This window comes from Hylobates moloch, unplaced genomic scaffold (genome assembly GCF_009828535.3).
Source record: "Hylobates moloch isolate HMO894 unplaced genomic scaffold, HMol_V3 SCAFFOLD_22, whole genome shotgun sequence".
NCBI lineage: Eukaryota > Metazoa > Chordata > Mammalia > Primates > Hylobatidae > Hylobates > Hylobates moloch.
The window spans coordinates 35,423,089-35,444,035 of record NW_026652297.1 but is presented as its reverse complement, the minus strand read 5'-3'; the positions used below and the strand labels follow the sequence as shown (position 1 = coordinate 35,444,035).

General features: G+C 45.6%; 1 protein-coding gene across 2 annotated transcripts in view; it reads left to right on the top strand.

Annotated features, from left to right (window-relative positions):
- Window positions 1–20,947, top strand: part of GSR (glutathione-disulfide reductase) — a 53,413-nt gene that overhangs the window by 20,470 nt on the left and 11,996 nt on the right. For both annotated transcript variants that reach the window (XM_032143657.2, XM_032143656.2), the window contains exons 3-8: window positions 566–654; window positions 2,335–2,404; window positions 7,249–7,396; window positions 10,316–10,370; window positions 14,257–14,356; window positions 17,666–17,752. In XM_032143657.2, the coding sequence (XP_031999548.1) occupies window positions 566–654; window positions 2,335–2,404; window positions 7,249–7,396; window positions 10,316–10,370; window positions 14,257–14,356; window positions 17,666–17,752 (549 nt within the window). The remainder of the gene's footprint in view (window positions 1–565; window positions 655–2,334; window positions 2,405–7,248; window positions 7,397–10,315; window positions 10,371–14,256; window positions 14,357–17,665; window positions 17,753–20,947) is intronic.

The following is a 20,947-nucleotide window of genomic DNA, read 5'->3' as shown; positions in this document are numbered from 1 at the left end:
CAAAGTGCTGGGATTATAGGCATGAGCCATTGCGCCCGGCCTTGTTTTTGTTTCTTTTTAGTCTGTTTTTAATATCTTTCCCCTTATCGCTTTAAAAAAATGTTTTAAGTTAGCAAGGTATAGTAGATTTTATTATTATTATTTTATTTTTTGAGACAGTCTCTCTCTGTCACTCAGGCTGTAGTGCAGTGGTGTGATCTTGGCTCACTACAACCTCTGCCCTTGGGGTTCAAGTGATTCTCCTGTCTCAGCCTCCCAAGTAGCTAGGACTACAGGTGTGTGCCACCATGCCCAGCTAATTTTTGTATTTTTAATAGAGATGGGGTTTTGTCATGTTGGCCAGGCTGGTCCTGAACTCTTGACCTCAAGTAATCCACCTGCCTCGGCCTCCTAAAGTGCTGGGATTATAGGTGTGAGCCACCGCACCCAGCCAGGTTTGTTTTTAATTTAAAGGGCACTATTTTTATCTGCTGTTACCTAGTTACCATTCATTCATGATTCCTTTTTTCCCTCAGGACTGATTTACTGCTGTTTTGGATCCTTTTTTTTTTTTCTTTTTATACAGGTAATGTGGAACACAGCTGTCCACTCTGAATTCATGCACGATCATGCTGATTATGGCTTTACAAGTTGTGAGGGTAAATTCGATTGGCGGTAAGTGTCAACACTCAGAGGGTTCAGTTTCCAAGTATAGATATTTTTCTTTCATAACTAAGTGAGCCATAAACTTTTGTAGGGATGGAGGAGGAATTGTGGTAAATATTCACAATATGAGATTTACAATTTAGCCATTTTTAAGTATACAATTGAGTGCCATTAAGCGCATTCACAATGTTGTACAGTCATCACCACTATTACCACTTCCAGAACTTTTCTGCCATCCCAAACAGAAACTCTATTCCATTAAACAATAACTCCTCATTCTCTTCTCTCCCTGGCCCCTGGGAACCTCTATTCTGCTTTCTGTCTCTATGAATTTGCCAATTCCAGGGAACCCATATAAGTGGAATCATGCAATATTTGTTCCTTTATGTCTAGTGTATTTTGTTTTCACGGTTTGTCCATGTTGTAGTATGTATCAGAACTTCATTCCTTTTTTTTTTTTTTTTTTTTTTTTGGTTAAGACAGGGTCTTGCTCTGTTGCCTACGCTGGAGTGCTGTGGTGCAATCATAGCTCACTGCAATCTTGAGCTCCTGGGCTCAAGCTATCCTCCCACCTCAGCCTCCTGAGTAGCTGGGACTACAGGCATGTGCCACCATGCCTGCCTATATTTTTTTATTTTTATTTTTAGTAGAGATGAGGTCTCACTGTGGTGCCCAAGCTAATCTTGAACTCCTGAGCTGAAGTGATCCTCCCGCCTCAGCCTCCCAATGTGCTGGGATTACAAGTGTGAGCCACTATGCCCAGCCTTCATTCCTTTTAAAGGCAGAATAAGATTTCATCATATGGATAAAACCACATTTTGTTTATCCATTCATTCGTTAGTGAATTTTGGGGTTGTTTTTACCTTTTTTTTTTTTGAGACGGAGTCCTGCTCTGTCACCCAGGCTGGAGTGCAGTGGCGCAATCGTGGCTCACTGCAAGCTCCGCCTTCCGGGTTCATGCCATTCTCCTGCCTCAGCCTCCTGAGTAGCTGGGACTACAGGCGCCTGCCACCACGCCCGGCTAATTTTTTGTATTTTTTTTTAGTAGAGACAAGGTTTCACCGTGTTAGCCAGGATGGTCTCGATCTCCTGAACTCATGATCCGCCCACCTTGGCCTCCCAAAGTGCTGGGATTACAGGCGTGAGCCACTGCGCCTGGCCTGTTTTTACCTTTTGGTTATTGTGAACAATGCTGCTATGAACATTCGTATACAGGTATCTGTTCAGGTCTCTGCTTCCAGTTTCTTTTGGGTCTGTACTTAGAAGTGGAATTGCCAGGTCATATGGCAGTTTCGTGTTTAACTATTTAAGGAACTGCTGCAAATCCTTTGAAGCCATAACAGTTTTGAAGAAATTTAGCAAATTTATTTAACAAGTATTTATTAAGTGCCCGCCACGTCCTATGCACACCATGTTCTAGGCACTGTGCCAAAGCATTTCTCCTTGTCTTCTATGCAGAAAGACGATGCCAACTGAGTGCATTCTCCACTGAGTGGCACAGAGGCTTTTAACAAATGGGGCAGCAGAATGACACAGGGAAGGGATGACTGTCTTCGGAGACATTCACTCGCTGCGGTTCCTGTTGGCAGTCAGTGATTCTCTGCTCAGAGTGTTCAGGGACAGATGCCTTAGTTACTAACTGGAAGGGGAAGATCCTGTTTCTGAATACTGACTTGGGTTTCATTGCAGTGTTATTAAGGAAAAGAGGGACGCCTATGTGAGCCGCCTGAATACCATCTATCAAAACAATCTAACCAAGGTGTGTATGCTGGGTTTTTAACTTTGAGAAGGAGCTGTTCCCTTCTTGAGTACTCAGCTAAATCTTGCCAGACTGTAGCCCTATTTATTTATTTATTTTTATTATTACTGTGTTTGGAGACAGAGTCTCGCTCTGTCGCCCAGGCTGGAGTGCAGTGGTGCGATTTCAGCTCACTGCAACCTCCACCTCCTGAGTTCAAGCAATTCTCCTGCCTCAGCCTCCTGTGTAGCTGGGACTACAGGCATGTGCCACCATGCCCAGTTAATTTTTGTATTTTTTAGTAGAGACAGAGTTTCACCATGTTGGCCAGGCTGGTCTCGAACTCCCGACCTCAGGTCATCTGCCCACCTTGTCCTCTCAAAGTGCTGAGATTACAGGCATCAGCCACCGCGCCCAGCCCTATTTTATTTTTAACAACCAGGTCTCTATCTGTTGCCAGGCTGGAGTACGATGGTGCTCACTGTAGCCTCCAAGTCCTGGGCTCAAGCAGTCCTCCCACCTCAGTCTCCTTAGTAACTAGGACTATAGGCACGCACCACCACACCTGGCTAATTTTTAAAATATTTTATTGAGATTTCTCACTGTGTTGCCTAGGCTGGTCTTTAAACTCCTGCCTTAGCCTCCCAAAGTGTTGGGATTATAGAGATGAGCCACTGTGCCAGGCCTCTTACTTTTTCTATTCTTGAAATTGACCTGTCAGAGCAGAAGCCTCTGACCTAGATGGCCATTCTCTTCTGCAGAGAGAGGGTGGCGTGTGCCAGAGCTGGCAGACCAGGCCTCACCTAATGGCTGCATCTTGAGTAGGTCTGGCCTGGCAATTAGATTCAAAAGTCATATATGAGAGACTTTGTGCACCAGTATACCAGTTTATTAATTAAAATGAGGAGTGCCATCTAGCTGAAAACCTGCCATTGTGTGTTTGTTTGTTTGTTTGTTGAGACAGAGTTTCTCTATTCACCCAGGCTGGAATGCAAGAGCACAATCTCAGCTCAGTGCAACCTCTGCCTCCTACCAGGTTCAAGCAATTCTCCTGCCTCAGCCTCCCAAGTAGCTGGGATTACAGGCGTGCACCACCACGCCTGGGTAATTTTTGTATTTTTAGTAGAAATGGGATTTCACCATGTTGGCCAGGGGTCTCGAACTCCTGACCTCAAGTGATTTGCCCTCCTAGGCCTCCCAAAGTGCTGAGATTATAAGCGTGAGCTACTGCACCTGGCCAAACCTACCGTTGTTTATTAGCCTAGAGTAAGACCTCCTTAAGAGACCAAATTAGGATTCAGAAGGTTGTTTTTATGAATGACATCTGATCAAGAAAACTGGGCAGAGGTGTGTTTGCCTCCAGCAACTGTATGTCATCCTTCACTATCCTGATGCTTTTCCCCCATAGTGCTGGGATGTCACACCTTTCCCACCAGGACCATGTAGGTGACATTCACAACCTGTGCATCACTTAACTCTCCTTTTCCTTGACAATATCTTCCCGCCACCCTTCATTTGTCTTTGTGGTCTCACTTTGCTGTTTCTAAGATTTCTCAGGGTTGGTTGGTTGGTTTGTTTATCTGTGAAACAGAATCTTGCTCTGTCGCCCAGGCTGGAATGCAGTGATGTGATCTCGGCTCACTGCGACCTCTGCCTCCCAGGTTCAAGCAATTCTTGTGCCTCAGCCTCCCGAGTAGCTGGGACTACAGGCGCGTGCCCCCACACTTGCCTAATTTTTTTTGTATTTTTAGTAGAGATAGGGTTTCACCATGTTGGCCAGACTGGTCTCGAACTCCTAGCCTCGAGTGATCCGCCTGCCTCAGCCTCCCAAAGTGCTGGGATTACAGGGGTGAACAACCACTCCTGGCCCTCTTAGGTTATATTTAGATCAGTAACTTTTCTTTTCTTTTTTTTTTTTTGGAAAGGGTCTTACTCTGTCACCCAGGCTGAAGTGCAGTGGCATGATCTCAGCTTACTACAGCCTCGACCTCCCAGGCTCAAGTGATCCTCCTGCCTCGGCCTTCCAACATGCTGGGATTACAGGCATCAGCCACTGCACCTGGCTTAGATCAGTAGATTCTTGATGATAATTAGGCCACTGTGATCTCAGTAGCAGCATATTTATAAACCAATTTTTAGGACAAGTTACTTCATAGATAGCTAACTGTATACAGTTTTATATTCTTATTCATTGGGTTTATTTTTTGGAGGGTGAATTTTCCAACCTTAATCCACAATCCAGGGGGAAAAATATTTAAAGGCCTGCAGTCCTTAAGCACAGGAGATTTTAAGGCTGAGTATAGAGTAACACTGGCAGTACTAAAACACACCAAGTTTTTAATTTTTTTTATTTTTTTGAAGTCAGGATCTCACTGTCTTGAGCAGACTGGAGGGCACTGGCGGGATCACAGCTCACTGCAGCCTTAACTTCCCAGGCTCAAGCAATCCTCCCACCTCAGCCCCCTGAGTAGCTTGGACTATAAGCACTGTCCCACCACACCCTACTACTTTTAAAAATTTTTTGTAGAGGCCGGGCGCGGTGGCTCACACCTGTAATCCCAGTACTTTGGGAGGCCGAGGCGAGCAGATCATGAGCTCAGGAGATTGAGACCATCCTGGCTAACACGGTGAAACCCCAGCTGTACTAAAAATACAAAAATTGGCTGGGTGTGGTGGTGGGCGACTGTAGTCCCAGCTGCTCAGAAGGCTGAAGCAGGAGAATGGCGTGAACCCTGGAGGAGGAGCTTGCAGTGAGCTCAGATCACGCCACTGCACTCCAGCCTGGGCGAAAGTGCAAGACTCTGTCTCAAAAAAAAAAAAAAATTTTTTTTTGTAGAGATGAGGTCTGGCTATGTTGCCCACACTGATCTTGAACTCCTGGCCTCAAGCAACCCTTCTGCCTTGTCCTCCCAAAATATGGGAATTATAGGCATAAACCACTGCATCTGGCCTTTTTTTTTTTTTTTTAATGGAGCTGACTGAAGTACTTTTGCAAAAGAGGTAGGAAAATTATTCAGGAACCAGCATTTTGTAATACTTAGAAATCTTAGTGTGTACTATAGCTTATGGTGATCTTATGGGGAAGGAATTACTTATAGTTGACTCAGAAATTCTATATTGCAAAGGAAACTTTCTACCTAATATCCTAGAAAATGAAAGTAAAAATCTCACTGCTTCCTCCTCTGAACTAGTGTCTGTCCTATCGCCACGCGAGCCACACTCCTTTTTGTCTTGCATTGCAGAGGAAGTCATTATGACCTGAGGGAATGGTGTTCTGGAGGCCTGTGGGTTTTGTCTTTGACCTTGATTCAGCTTGATTAAGCCTGGCACCTGCAGGAACAGGCCTGGAGGGTGCAGGGAAAGAAGAAGATAACTCAATTCAGAATCGAGCATGTTCCAATATGTTAAAGTATTCCACTTTGTAATCATGCTTACATGGTTCCATTATTCTTGTAAGTTGACCACATTTGCATGCCCCTGCATGTATCATGGCTGGCAGAAGCGTGCCAGCAGCCCCTAAGTGAAGGCCTCGGTGCAGAGGATTCCAGTAAGAGCAAATCCAAAAGTAGGAGTCTGAGTTCTCACCGTCTCCAAGGTCGAACTTCAGTGTCATGTACTTTTGTGGTGTTCTTCCCATTTTACGAAAGCACAAGCATTGCGTTTCCCTCCTTTGGCCAGAGTATTCCTCTCTTGCTCTTGCCTCTGTTCATTTCAGCTTTATCCTGTTGTCTTTCTTAGCCTTCTGCCTCTCCTCCAGACACACCAGTCTTTTTGAGAGAGTCTTGTCTCTGTCGCCCAGGGTGGAGTGCAGTGGTGCAATCTCGGCTCACTGCAACCTCTGCCTCCCAGGTTCGAGGGATTCTCGTGCCTCAGCCTCCTGAGCAGCTGGGATTACAGGTGCCTGCCACCGCTTCTGGCTAATTTTTATATTTTTAGTAGAGACGGGGTTTCTCCATGTTGGTCAGGCTGGTCTCGAACTCCTGACCTCAGTTGATCTGCCTGCCTCGGCCTCCCAAAGTGCCGGAATTACAGATGTGAGCCACCACGCCCAGCCCAGACACACCATTCTGTAATGTGTTTACATTGCACATAAGGAACTTTCGCCCTCAATTCTTGGGGGCAAAGATGTCATCTTTCTTATGGGGGTGCCTTGCATATACTTTTTTGTCTCTGGGTTTTGGCCCAAGGTAGCACTTTTATTTCTTCTTCTTCTTTTTCCTCCTTCTTCCTTCTTTCTTCTTTCCTTCCTTCTTTCTTCTAACTTCTTTCTTCCTTCTTCCTCCTCCTCCTCCCTCTTCTCCTCCTCCTCCTCCTTATTCTTTCCCCTCCTGCTCTTCCCCCCTTCCTTCTCCTTCTTCCTTCTCCTCCCCCTCACTTTGTCATCCAGGCTGGAGTGCAGTGGCGCCATCTCAGCTCACTGCAGCCTCAACCTCCCAGATTCAAGCAATCCTCCTGCCTCAGCCCCTCAAAGAGCTGGGACTACAGGTGTGCAGCACCATGCGTGACTAATTTTTGTATTTTTAGTAGAGACTGGGTTTTGACATGTTTCCCAGGCTGGTCTCGAACTCCTGAGCTCAAGCTATCCACCCATCTCTGCCTCCCAAAGTGCTAGGATTACAGGTGTAAGCCACTGTGCCCAGCCTATTTCATCTTACTGTATACTTCCGGCATCTAATGGCAACCCCTTTCCTAAGTATAGGTTGGCAGTTAGAAGTTCTACAGAAACTTGAAAAATGGAGAATTGTGTTGGCATCAGCAAACCAAGAATCAAAATGTTCAGTAGAGAAATGAAAGTTCTGATAAGTTGCAGCAGGTGTCTTTGTTTTTATTCTAAGAACAGGCTAATGTCGTGGTTCCTTCTCTAGTCCCATATAGAAATCATCCGTGGCCATGCAGCATTCACGAGTGATCCCAAGCCCACGATAGAGGTCAGTGGGAAAAAGTACACCGCCCCTCACATCCTGATCGCCACAGGTGGTGTGCCCTCCACCCCTCACGAGAGCGAGATCCCCGGTGAGTCATACGACAGGTACTCATTAACAGCAGTCAGGAGTTTACCGTTGCTTTCAACCTGACAAGCCATGCCAGGGGATCTGCCTAAACCAGTTCTCTCTTTGGAGCCAGGCCATGGGAGAAGGTCTCTGCACAACCTAACTCCAGTTGGCTTAGTGGTAGCTAGTGATGCAGTCACCCAGGCTGGAGTGCAGTGACACGATCTTGGCTCACTGCTATCTCCGCCTCCTGGGTTCAAGTGATTCTCCTGCCTCAGCCTCCCGAGTAGCTGGGACTACAGGCATGCCACCACCACACTTGGCTAATTTTGGTATTTTTAGTAGAGACGGGGTTTCATCATATTGGCCAGGCTGGTCTTGAACTCTTGGCCTCAGATGATCCACCCACCTTGGCCTCCCAAAGTGCTGGGAATGCAGGCCACCGTGCCCAGCCAAGAGATTTCATTTGGCCCCAGGCTCAGAGATATTGCAGGTAACAGAGGGAGAGAAATCAATGAAAGCCTCATTCTTTCCTTCTCAGCTTAGCATGCATTGTTTCCAGCCTCAGTTTGTCAGATGAGTTGTTATTTACAAGACACGTGATAATTTATTGTTTTGTTCGAGAGAGAAATCTTGTAAGGATGTAGCTTGAGTAGCTAGGTAAGCTTTTATATGCATATTTTTCTCTTTTAAGTAGAGACTTATAGAAGATTAAAGCTGTAAGGAATCACAGAGATGGTCATAACTGCTTTTGCATTTTATTATTTTATTATTTATTTATTTTGAGACAGAGTCTGGCTCTGTCACCCAGGCTGGAGGAGTGCAGTGGCGCAACCTCAGCTCACTGCAACCTCCACCTCCTGGGTTCAAGCGATTTTCCTGCCTCAGACTCCCGAGTAGCTGGGATTACAGGTGTCTACCACCACGCTCAGCAAATTATGTATTTTAGTAGAGACAGGGTTGCACCATGTTGGTCACATGGGCCCACCTCGGCCTCCCAAAGTGCTGAGATTACAGGCGTGAGCCACTATGCCCGGCCTATTATTTTATTTTATATTATTTTACTTTTTTGAGACAGGATCTTGCTCTGTTGTCCAGGCTGGAGTGCAGTGGTGTGATCACAGCTCGCTAAGGCCTTTACCAGGAGGTTTAGATGGGAGATGGTTCAAGTGATATCTTTCTTTCTTCCCAGCTAGATTATAAGGACTTTGTGGATGGTGAACATAGTTTATACAGCTTTTGAATTTTCTATGGATTAGCTTCATAAGATCCATTATCAAGGTGAATTTTTTTTTTTTTTTTTTGAGACAGATTCTTGCTCTGACACCCAGGCTGGAGTGCAGTGGTGCAATCTCCACTCACTGGAACCTCTGCCTCCTGGGTTTAAGCGATTCTCCTGCCTCAGCCTCCTTAGTAGCTGGTACTACAGAAAAGCACCATCATGTCCAGCTAATTTTTTTTTGTATTTTTAGTGGAGGTGGGGTTTTGCCACGTTGTCCAGGCTGGTCTCAAACTCCTGACCTCAGTTGATCTGCCCACCTTGGCCTCCCAAAGTGCTGAGATTACAGGTGTGAGCCACTGCACCCGGCCAAAATGCAACATATATATTTTTTTGTTTGTTTGTTTAGAGACAGAGTTTTGCTTTTGTCGCCCAGGCTGGAGTGCAATGGGAGGATCTTGGCTCACTGCAACCTCTGCCTCCTGTGTTCAAGCGATTCTCCTGCCCCAGCCTCCTGAGTAGCTGGGATTACAGGCATGCGCCACCACACTCAGCTAATTTTTGTATTTTTAGTAGAGACGGGGTTTCACCACGTTGGCCAGGCTAGTCTCGAACATTTGACCTCAGGTGATCTGCCTGTCTTAGTCTCTCAAAGTGCTGGGATTACAGGTGTGAGCCACTGCACCTGGCCTAATATATTTAATAACTGATGAGAAATGAGGGTAGGGGGCTACTGAGAGAAGGAATCAGCAGTTGACAACTGAAGGCTTTGTCTGCATTATTGGGGGCAGGTGGTAACTGAAGTGGTAAACTTGAGAGAGATATGGGTTGGAAGATAAAATTAAGGTTCAGTTCTAAATAGACTAAGTTTGAAGCTAATGTAAAATTGTGTGGCGAGGTAGTTAGAAACATGGAACTGCAACCTGGGGAAAAGGTCAAACTTGGAAGAATGCATTTGGAAGTCCTGCAAGATAGGACCTGCTATCCTATATCCAAAGGTTTCAATCTCCTTTTCACTACATGTATATTTCACTATATAGGTTGCACCTCTTGTAATTCAATGTGTACACCATATAGGTTTAAACCTTTGAAAGAATAAGCAGAGAGGAAAGGGCCGCATCGATTTTTTTTTTTTGAGACGAAATCTTGCTCTGTTCCCAGGCTGGAGTGCAGTGGCACGATCTCGGCTCATTGCAACCTCCGCCTCCCAGGTTCAAGTGATTCTCCTGCCTCAGTCTCCCAAGTAGCTGGGACTATAGGTGTGCGCCACCACGCCCAGCTAATTTTTGTATTTTTAGTAGAGACACGGTTTCACCACGTTGGCCAGGCCACATAGATTTTGAACTACATAGAAATTTGTCTTTTCAGGCAGGAACGGTGTCTCACACCTGTAATGAGCTGAGCCCCAGGGTTCCTAGCTACCCTTGGGGTGGGAGAGTGAACAGATCCAGCAGAGTCTGTTCATGACCGCTGAGATCTTCATTCTTCAGAGAAATGTAAAAGTTATTTAGCCATCATGGCTTCTATTTCTAGAGAGAAAATAAAAATGTTGACTCAGGGAGGATTTGGTTGGCAGCTTTCCAAGCAGAGACTTTAACAAAACTTGTCAAAACAGAGCCTATGTTGGCTGTGAAAGTGTTTGGGTTTTGGCATAAAATGTTGTGATTACTTTGCAGGAGAAAGAGCAGTCTTGTGTGATCTGTGTTGCCTTTTTCTACATAGGTGCCAGCTTAGGAATAACCAGCGATGGATTTTTTCAACTGGAAGAATTGCCTAGGTAAGCCAACCTGACCTGACCTCAGTGACTCATTCTTCCTTACTGTCTCCTGGTAACTTTTCTTCGTCTTCTCGTCCCAAGCATTTAATGTAGGCCTTTCCTGAATTCCCTCCTCTTACAGCTTCTCTTTTCATGACCTTGTATATCTCATTCCTAGAACTCCTCAGTAGATCCCTCACATCTTTCATGCTTTCAATCAGAGGCCAAAGTCAAATGCAGGGTAATTCGAAGACTGCATAGCAAAGTCCTAAAACTGTCTTCTTTCTTCAACTTGATACAGCATCAATTAAGAATGTGTCTAAAGTAGCTTGTATTTTAGAACAGAATAGCTGGTTTTGGCCAGATGTGGTGGCTCATGGCTGTAATCCTAGCACTTTGGAAGGCTGAAGCAGGCAGATCACCTGAGGTCGGGAGCTTGAGACCAGCCTGGACAACATGGTGAAACCTCGTCTATACTAAAACTATGGAAATTAGCTGGGTATAGTGGTGTGGGCCTGTAGTCTCAGCTACTCGGGAAGCTGAGGCAGGAAAATCACTTGAATTCTCAAGGCAGAGGTTGCAGTGAGGCAAGATCACACCAAGAAAGAAAGAGAAAGAGAAAGAGAGCGCTACCATGCCCTGCTAATTTTGTATTTTTAGTAGAGATGGGGTTTCTCCATGTTGGTCAGGCTGGTCTCAAACTCCTGACCTCAGGTGATCCGCCCGCCTCGGCCTCCCAAAGTGCTGGAATTACAGGTGTGAGCCACCACACCCGGCCAGATTTTCTTTTTTTTTTTTTTTATTTTTTTTTTGAGACGGAGTCTCGCTCTGTCGCCCAGGCTGGAGTGCAGTGGCGCAATCTCGGCTCACTGCAAGCTCCGCCTCCCGGGTTCACGCCATTCTCCTGCCTCAGCCTCTCCGAGTAGCTGGGACTACAGGCGCCTGCCACCACGCCCGGCTAATTTTTTGTATTTTTAGTAGAGACGGGGTTTCACCGTGGTCTCGATCTCCTGACCTCGTGATCCGCCCGCCTCGGCCTCCCAAAGTGCTGGGATTACAAGCGTGAGCCACCGCGCCCGGCCCAGATTTTCTTTTAATGAAAAAACATTTATTTTTTTTAGAGACAGGGTCTTCTTCCATCGCCCAGGCAGGAGTGCAGTGGCACCATCATGGCTTGTGGTAGCCTTGAGCTCTTGGGCTCAAGCAATCCTTTCACCTCAGCCTCCTGAGTAGCTGGGACTACAAACGTGAACCACCATACCTGGTTAACTTTTTAATTTAAATTTTTGTGGAGATGGGGTCTCATTCTGTTGTACAGGCTGGTCTAGAATTCCTGGCCTCAAGCAATCCTCCCACCTTGGCCTCCCAAAGCAGTAGGAATACAAGCATGGGCCACCGTGCTGAATGGATTTAGATTCATAGAGGGGGAAAAAGATCATGAGGAAGTTTGTTTCTCTGATTTGAAGTTGCTGTACATTGCAGGCTTTCTAGTTTAGAGGGATACTCCTGTCACTTGTGAGAAGAGGTGATGCCTGGTAAGAGGCAGAGGGACCCAATGTGTTGGCGCAGGGACTGGCCTTCATTCATCTTCTGAGTGGCACTCACTGTGGAGTTCGCATTGCTCAACTCTTCCGCTCCCTCAGGGGCTGTGCTAATCCAGTTTGAAGTCCTAATCCTATGCTTTTAGCAAGGCTTTTAGGGAGAGTGACTCATAGTCCATGAGTCTGTCTTCACTTTGATTCACCCAGAGTCACGGACAGTTCAGACAGCACGAGGCAGTTCAGAAAGGACCAGGGAGCTTCTTTGCAGTTCCATAGGACGGTGAAAATGTCCCTTGAAGATACTCAGACCAAGCAGGCTTCTGACTTGGAGGAGTTCTAAGAAAAGCATACAGTCTTTTTCGGTTTGCTATCAGGTCATAGAAATGTGTTAGAGAACAGCCTTCCTTCCCTGTGATCCACCCTGCATTGTTTGATTTTAGAGTTGAATGACATAACATATGTGAGGATGTAGTGAGACATGCAGTCATGACTCATTATGTTTGGATAATGTAATTTATTCTGGTCTCACCCTCAAAGAAGTTTCATTATAGATAGCTGTTCATTAGCAATTTTAAATATTTACATTTATGCATGTCATCAACAAAAGGCTCTGAAACACAAGAAAATGAATTTACAATTGATATGTGATTCTTCAATCTACTTTATCTTTGTTATGGTGTTGGTGAATAAGTAATAATTGGGCAAGTACATAAATAATGTAGGGAAGATAGCATGATTTAGTTTTTGCACTGAGGGGGCTTCTGGTTGGATGGAGCATGAACCCTGTGGAATACTGTGGCATGAGTAGTCCTGGAGCCGTAACGAGGTAAAGAGAAATCTTTTAGGGATTCAGCCGCCTGAAAGATCAGTTCCAGAAGCCAGGCGCAGTGGCTTATGCCTGTAATCCCAGCACTTTGGGAGGCCTGAGGCGAGCGAATTTCTTGAGCCCAGGAGTTTGAAACCAGCCTGGGCAACACAGCACAACCCGATCTCTGCAAAAAAAATACAAAAATTAGCTGGGCTTGGTGGCACATGCTGGTAGTCTCGGCTACTTGGGAGGCTTAGGCCGGAGGATCGCCTGAGCCCAGGAGTTCAATACCAGCCTGGGCAACATAGGGAGATACTGTCTCTGCAAAGAATTTTTTCCTCTCTGAAGAAATGAGGCTAAAGAGCTTTAAAAACAATGAAAAATATATTTCCCTTCTTCTGTGAGGGGGTATTAGGGATTTTTCTTTTCTTTTGAGATAGGGTCTTTTGCTCTGTCACCCAGGCTGGACTGCAATGGTGTAGTCATATCTCACTGCAGCCTCCACCTCCCAGACACAAGTTATCCTCCTGCCTCAGCCTCTCAAGTAACTGGGACCACAGACATGGACCATCATACTTGGCTAATTTTTATTTTTACTTTTAGGTTTTTTGTTTTTTTTTTTGAGACTGAGTCTCGCTCTGTTTCCCAGGCTGGAGTGCATTGATGCAATCTTGGCTTACTGCATCCCCTGCCTCCGGAGGGCAAGTGATTCTCCTGCCTCAGCCTCCCAAGTAGCTGGGATTACAGGCACACACCACTGCGCCTGGCTAACTTTTTGTATTTTTAGTAGAGACGGGGTTTCACCATGTTGGCCAGGCTGGTCTCGAACTCCTGACCCAGGTGATCCGCCCACCTCAGCCTCCCAAAGTGCTAGGATTACAGGCATGAGCCACCGTGCCTGGCCTTACTTTTATGTTTTTGTAGAGATGGGGTCTCACTATATTGCCCAGGCTCAAAGGAATATTTTCTACTTAAAGTTGCAGTGGTATCCAGGATTTGATCTTGGAACAGAAAAAAACAGATTAATAGAAAAACTGGGCTAGGCAAGGTAGTTTACACCTGTAATGCTGGCACTTTGGGAGGCCAAGGCAAGAGCATTGCTAGAGCCCAGGAGCTGAGACTAGCCTGGGCAACATGATGAGACTCTGTCTCTACAAAAAAATATATAAAAATTAGCTGGGTGTGGCGATGAATGTCTGTAGTCCCAGCTACTCAGGAGGCTGAGGCTGGAGGATCGCTTGAGTCCTGGAGGTTGAGGCTGCAGTGAGCCATGTTCACACCACTACACTCCAGCCTGGGTGACAGAGACCCTGTCTCAGAAAAAAGGGAAAAAGTGGTGAAAATCTGCAGTCTAGGGTTTAGTCATTAGTAATGTACCAATGTCAATTTCTTATTTTGACAAAAGTACCCTAGTTAAGTAAAATGTTAACTTTAGGGAAAACAGATCAAGGGGTATAATAAGGGAAATCTCTGTACTATCTCTGCAACTTTTCTGTACGTGTAAAATTATTCCAAAATTAGTTTATTTAAAAATACTAACCCTCCGCTCACATCTCAGCCGCAGCGTCATTGTTGGTGCAGGTTACATTGCTGTGGAGATAGCAGGGATCCTCTCAGCCCTGGGTTCTAAGACATCACTGATGATACGGCATGATAAGGTAAATTCCACCTTTTTCTTTTCCCTTTTCTTGATGTTAATTTAAAAAATGAAGAATTTTTTCTTATGTTGTCATTAAATACCAGGGTGCAAAGCAGATGCAGGGGTCAGTTGGTTGGTTTCATATGGTGCTGTATCCAAGTTACCTGAATTTGGCCTATATCCCTCCCAGTTGCTGGTTGATGATGATAATTTTGAGTTGGTCAAATTGGCTGGTAATTTCATCACTAAGTGGTAGATAGTCATGAGATGCCCTCATAGGGAGACATGAGGGCCTAGACATAACTATTAGCTAAATTAAACAGACTGTTAGGTTAATTTATTTTTTTATTTTTATTTTTTGAGACAGAGTCTCACTCTTTTGTCCAGGCTGGAGTGCAGTGGCACCATCTTGGCTCACTGCAACCTCTGCCTCCTGGGCTCAAGCGATTCTCATGCCTTAGCCTCCCAAGTAGCCGGAACTACAGGCATCCACCACCATGCCCAGCTGATTTTTGTATTTTTAGTAGAGATGGGGTTTCACCATGTTGGCCAGGCTGGTCTCGAACTCCCTACCTCAGGTGATCCTCCCACCTCGACCTCCGAAAGTGCTGGGATTACAGGTGTGAGCCACCGAGCCCGGCCAGGTTAATTTCTTAATTTCTGGAAATCAATTTTATATGATCAAGTAATGTTAGATTGTTACAACTCATTCTAAACAATTTACTAAATTATTTGCATTAAAGCAGGGGTGTCCAATCTTTTGGCTTCCCTGAGCCACACTGGAAGAAGTAGAATTGTCTTGGGCTACATATAAAATACACTAACATAAACAATAGCTGACGAGCTAATAAAAAAATAAATTGCATACTGGGCACAGTGGCTCATGCCTCTAATTCCCAGCACTTTGGGAGGCTGAGGCGGGCGGATCACTTGAGGTCAGGAGTTGGAGACCAGCCTGGCCAACATGGTGAAACCCCATCTCTACTAAAAATCCAAAAATTATCCAGGCATGGTGGCAGGCAGCTATAATCACAGCTACACGAGAGGCTGAGGCATAAGAATCGCCTGAACCCGAGAGGCAGAGGTTGCGGTGAGCCAAGATTGCACCACTGCACTCCAGCCTGGGCAACAGAGCAAGACTCTGTCTCAAAAAAAAAAAAAAAAAAAAAACTGCAAAAAAAATCTCATAGCATTTTAAGAAAGTGTACAAATTTGTGTTGGGCCACATTCAAAGTCATCCTGGTCCGCACATGGCCTGCAGGCTGTAGGTTGAATGAGCTTGCATTAAAGGGAATCTTGTAGATCATACACTTGAACTTTTTTTTTTTTTTAAGAGGCAGAGTCTTGCTATGTCACCCAGTCTGCAGTACAGTGGCATGATTATAGCTCACTGCAGCCTTCTGAGCTCATAGGATTTTCCTGCTTCAGCCTTCCGAGTAGCTGAGGCTACAGGTGTGGGCCACCATGCCCTGACTAATTTTTTTTTTTTTTTGAGACAGAGTCTCACTGTGTTGCCCAGGCTGGAGTGCAGTGGCACATCATGGCTCATTGCAGCCTCAACCTTCTGGGCTCAAGCGATCTTCCCACCCCAGCCTCCCAAATAGCTAGGACTACAGGAGCATGCCACGACACCCAGTGAGGTTTCACCATGTTGCCTAGGCTGGTCTCAAACTCCTGAGCTCAAGTTATCCGCCCACCTCGGCCTCCCAAAGTGCTTGGGATTACAGGCATGCGCCACCTGACTAACTTTTTATATATTTTTAGAGATGAGATCTTACTGTGTTGCCCAGGCTGGTCTCGAACTCCTGGCCTCAAGCTGTCCTCCTGCCTCATCCTCCCAAGTAGGAGGGAGGAGTTCAAGACCAACCTGGGCAACATAGTGAGACCCCTATCTCTACTACAAAAAATTAAAAAATTAGCAAGGTGTAGTGGTATACGCCTGTAGTTGCAGCTACTTGGGAGGCTGAGGTAAGAGAATCACTTGAATCCAGGAGGTCAAGGCTGCAGTGAGCAAAGATTGTGCCACTGCACTCTAGCCTGGGCAGCTGACTGTCCCTAACAAACTTGTGACTTAGGCAAGCCACATAATGCCTTTGGGGCCTAGTTCTGCAGGGACAGAATTTATCAGATCCCTGACTACCAAGATGCTATGATTCTAATTCTTATGTGAGCAGATGGAGGGAGACAGGGATTCTGAGAATCCTAGGCAGTACGTAAGGAACTTTCTCTGTGGCTTTGAAACTGGTTATATAATTAGCTCCAGGAGATTGAGGTCCTGAATAATATTTTTTCATAGGTAAGTATTATTTTGCTAGAATATATCCAGCAAATTAGAAGGATGGGGAAAGGTAGAGGAGTTCCTAGCTTGAATTTATATATAGATAAGTAAATAAACTGCAGCAGTCTGTCAATAAAGGGGGTGATTCTTGCATCTGTAAAATTGGCTACTTTGCAGAGAGCCACATCTACTTGGGCTTCCTGTCCTCTCCCATCCGAAATGCACCAAGTTCATTCTCCCTCTTTTTCCCAGTGTTAACTCCATTTTAGAGCTACTCTGTGGCCGGGCATGGTGGCTCACACCTATAATCCCAGCACTTTGGGAGGCCTAGGTGGGCGGATCACCTGAGGTCAGGAGTTCGAGGCCAGCCTGGCCAACATGGCGAAACCCTGTCTCTACTAAAAATAGAAAAATTAGCCAGGCATGGTGGCGGGTGCCTGTAATCCCAGCTCCTCGGGAGGATGAGGCGGGAGAATTGCTTGAATCCGGGAGGCGGAGGTTGCAGTGGGCTGAGATGGTATCACTGCACTCCAGCCTGGGTGGTAGAGCAAGACTCCCTCTCAAAAAAAAAAAAAAAAAACGATCTACTCTGTGAATAACTCATGACCTCCCACCTGAACTCCACATGTGGATGGTCACAGATATATCTCCAAGGCCAAACTGTTGAGATTTATGGCTACACAAGATTTTGCTAGTGAACCTTCCCTTCAATCATATCAGAGGGAGAGCAGACCTTGAGATATGAAAAGTGGAAAGAGAATTTCTGTTCCCTGGACTTAAGGAAAAGAGAAGCAAGCTTTGCGAGGAGAAGACAGCGGACACTGTCCGTTTAACTGTAAGACAGGAGTTGGTGAAGTCATATGTATTGCAGATGGTGGTGGTGATGTAGGAAAATGGGGAATTTATTAATACTCCGCTCCCAATATGGCCATAAGTAAGGAGGAAATAATTAGGGGAGAGATGATGCTGAAGTTTCCCACCCAAGTTTGTAGTGTGTCTTTGCTCAAGTTTTCTTCCTCTCGCATTACCCATCCCTATGTTGATATGCAGGTACTTAGAAGTTTTGATTCAATGATCAGCACCAACTGCACGGAGGAGCTGGAGAACGCTGGCGTGGAGGTGCTGAAGTTCTCCCAGGTACGGTGCCGAGCCCAGGCACACACATGGCCCCCAGTCAATCACACTTTCTGCTTGTGGCTTCGCCCAGTTAGTTTAAAACACAAACACTCTGTCTACCCTGGTCCATATATTCCACCTCTAGAGTACTCCCGATTATTTCCTTCCTCCTAAGAAGCTGTATTTTGGCCAAGTGCGGCGGCCCACACTTGTAATCCCAGCACTTTGGGAGGCTGAGATGGGCGGAACACTTGAAGTCAGGACTTCGAGAACAGCCTGGCCAACATGGTGAAACCCTCTCTCTACTAAAAATACAAAAATTAGCCGGGCGTGGTGTGCACCTGTAATCCCAGCTACTCTGGAGGTTGAGGCAGGAGAATTGCTTGAACTCAGAAGGCGGAGGTTGCAGTGAGCCGAGATTGTGCCACTGCACTCCAGCCTGGGCGACAAGAGTGAGACTCCATCTCAAAAAAAACAAAAAAAACATGGCTGGGTGCAGTGGCTCACAACTGTAATCCCAGCACTTTGGGAGGTTGAGGCAGGCAGATCACCTGAGGTTGGGAGTTCGAGACCAGCCTGACCAACATGGAGAAACCCCATCTCTACTAAAAATACAAAATTAGCCGGGCGTGGTGGCGCATGCCTGTAATTCCAGCTACTCGGGGCAGGAGCATCGCTTGAACTCAGGAGGTGGAGGTTGCGGTGAGCTGAGGTCGTGCCATTGCATTCCAGCCTGGGCAATGAGAGCGAGACTCCATCTCAAAAAAAAAAAAAAAAAAAAGCTGTATTTTACATCACAGCATTGAAGTCAAGGGTAAAATATTAGAAATCTGGCAGTTGAATTTAGATGAACTTTGGCACCTCATGCACCTCCTGGGTCAACAATCCTTCCCACCTCTGCCCACCAAGTAGTGGGATAGGACATGCCATGGTGGATTGCCATGTTGGCCAGGCTGGTCTTGAACTCCTGAGCTGAGGCGATCTGCCCACCTTGGCTTCCCAAAGTGTAAGGATTACAGGCGTGACCCACCACACCCGGCCCCTGATTTTTTAAATTTGGATTTTAAAACTTTGATTTTTGTGCTCAGGTGTCTTATTATACATCCTTAATATTTTTAGATTTATATTTATTTTTTAGGAAATATTATGGAATCTAATTTTTATCTTTTTTTTTTTTTTGAGATAGAATTTCGCTCTGTTGCCCAGGCTGGAGTGCAGTGGTGCCATCTCGACTCACTGCAACCTCTGCCTCCTAGGTTCAAGGGATTCTCCTGCCTCAGCCTCCTGAGTAGCTGGGATTACAGTCATGCACCACCATGCCTGGCTAATTTTTGTATTTTTAGTAGAGATGGAGTTTCACCATTTTGGCCAGGCTGGTCTCCAACTCCTGACCTCAAGTGATCTGCACACCTCAGCCTCCCAGGGTGCTGGGATTACAGGCGTGAGCTACTGTGCCCAGCCTGTCTTTCTTGGGATTTTTGGTTTGTTTGTTTTGTTTTGTTTTTGAGACAGGGTCTCACTCTGTCGCCCAGGCTGGAGTGCAGTGGCATAGTCACAGTTCACTGCAACCTCCACCTCCCAGGTTCAAGTGATTCTCCTGCCTCAGCTGGGAATATAGGCACCCGCCACCATGCCCAGCCAATTTTTGTATTTTGTTTTAGTAGAGATGGATTTCACCATGTTGGCAGGCTAGTCTTGAACTCCTGGTCTCAAGCAATCTGTCCACCTCAGCCTCCCAAAGTGCTGGGTTTACAGGCATGAGCCACCATGCCTGGCCTCTATCTTTCATTTTTAAAATTATTTTTCTTGACGCAAGGTCTTGCTGTGTTGCCCAGGCTGTAGTGCAGTTCCATGATCATTGCTCACTGCAGTCTCCAACTCCTGGTCTCAAGCAATCCTCCCACCTAGCTGCTACAGGTGCATGCCACCATGCCTGGCTAATTAAAAAAAATTTTTGTAGAGATGGAGTCTCGCTATGTTGCCCAGGCTGTTCTTAAACTCCTGAGCTCAAGTGATCCTCTAGCCTCGGCCTCCCAAAGTGTTAGGATTACAGGTGTGAGCCACCATGCCTGGCCTAGAATCTAATTTTAAATCATACCCTTTGAATTTTGTAGTTAGAAAGAATTACAAAGTGCTTTATTCTTCAAGCAATCACTTGAATTTCAGGCAGTATTTTCCTAGGGAATTAGCCTTTTAAAAATGATCTTCCCTTCCCCCATACAGCCTCACCTTTTCAGCATAGACCACATCAAATAAAATTGTAAATGTAAAAATGCTGGGCTGGTGGAGGAGGCTACCATCATAACCACCTTAGGACCTCAGTAAACTATTTTCTCCACTCTCCTAACCCAAGTCTTACCTTCTTTCATTCCAATTAAGAATATACAGGGATCCCGGGCACAGTGGCTCACACCTGTAATCCCAGCACTTGCAAGGCCAAGGCAGGAGGAGAATCAGTTGAGGCCATGAGTTAGAGACCAGCCTGGGCAACATAACAAGATGCCATCTCTATGAAAAATTAAAAAATTAGCCAGATGACAGCCGGGCGTGGTGGCTCACGCTTATAATCCCAGCACCTTGGGAGGCCGAGGCCGGTGGATCATGAGGTCAGGAGATCGAAACCACGGTGAAACCCCGTCTCTACTAAAAATACAAAAAATTAGCCAGGCGTGGTGGCGGGCGCCTGTAGTCCCAGCTACTCGGAGAGGCTGAGGCAGGAGAATGGCATGAACCCGGGAGGCGGAGCTTGCAGTGAGCCGAGATCGTGCCACTGCACTCCAGCCTGGGCGACAGAGCAAGACTCCATATCAAAAAAAAAAAAAAAAAAAAAAATTATCCAGTTGAGGTAGCATGTGCCTGTTGTCCTAGCTACCCAGGAGGCTGAAGTGGGAGGAGAGCTTGAGTCCAGGAGGCTGATCTCGCCCCTGCACTCCAGCCTGGGCAACAGAGCAAGACCCTTCTCTTAAAGAAAAATAAATATATATAATTTTATTTATATATAAATATATATTTGTATAAATATATTTATATATGTATATTTATTTATATATAAATATATGTTTTATGTATGTATATTTTATTTATATGTATATTTTATTTATATATAATATACATATATAAAAAATACATATATAAAATATATATTTATATAAATATACATATATATATCCCTGGATATATACGTGTGTGTGTATATATCTATACACACACATATAT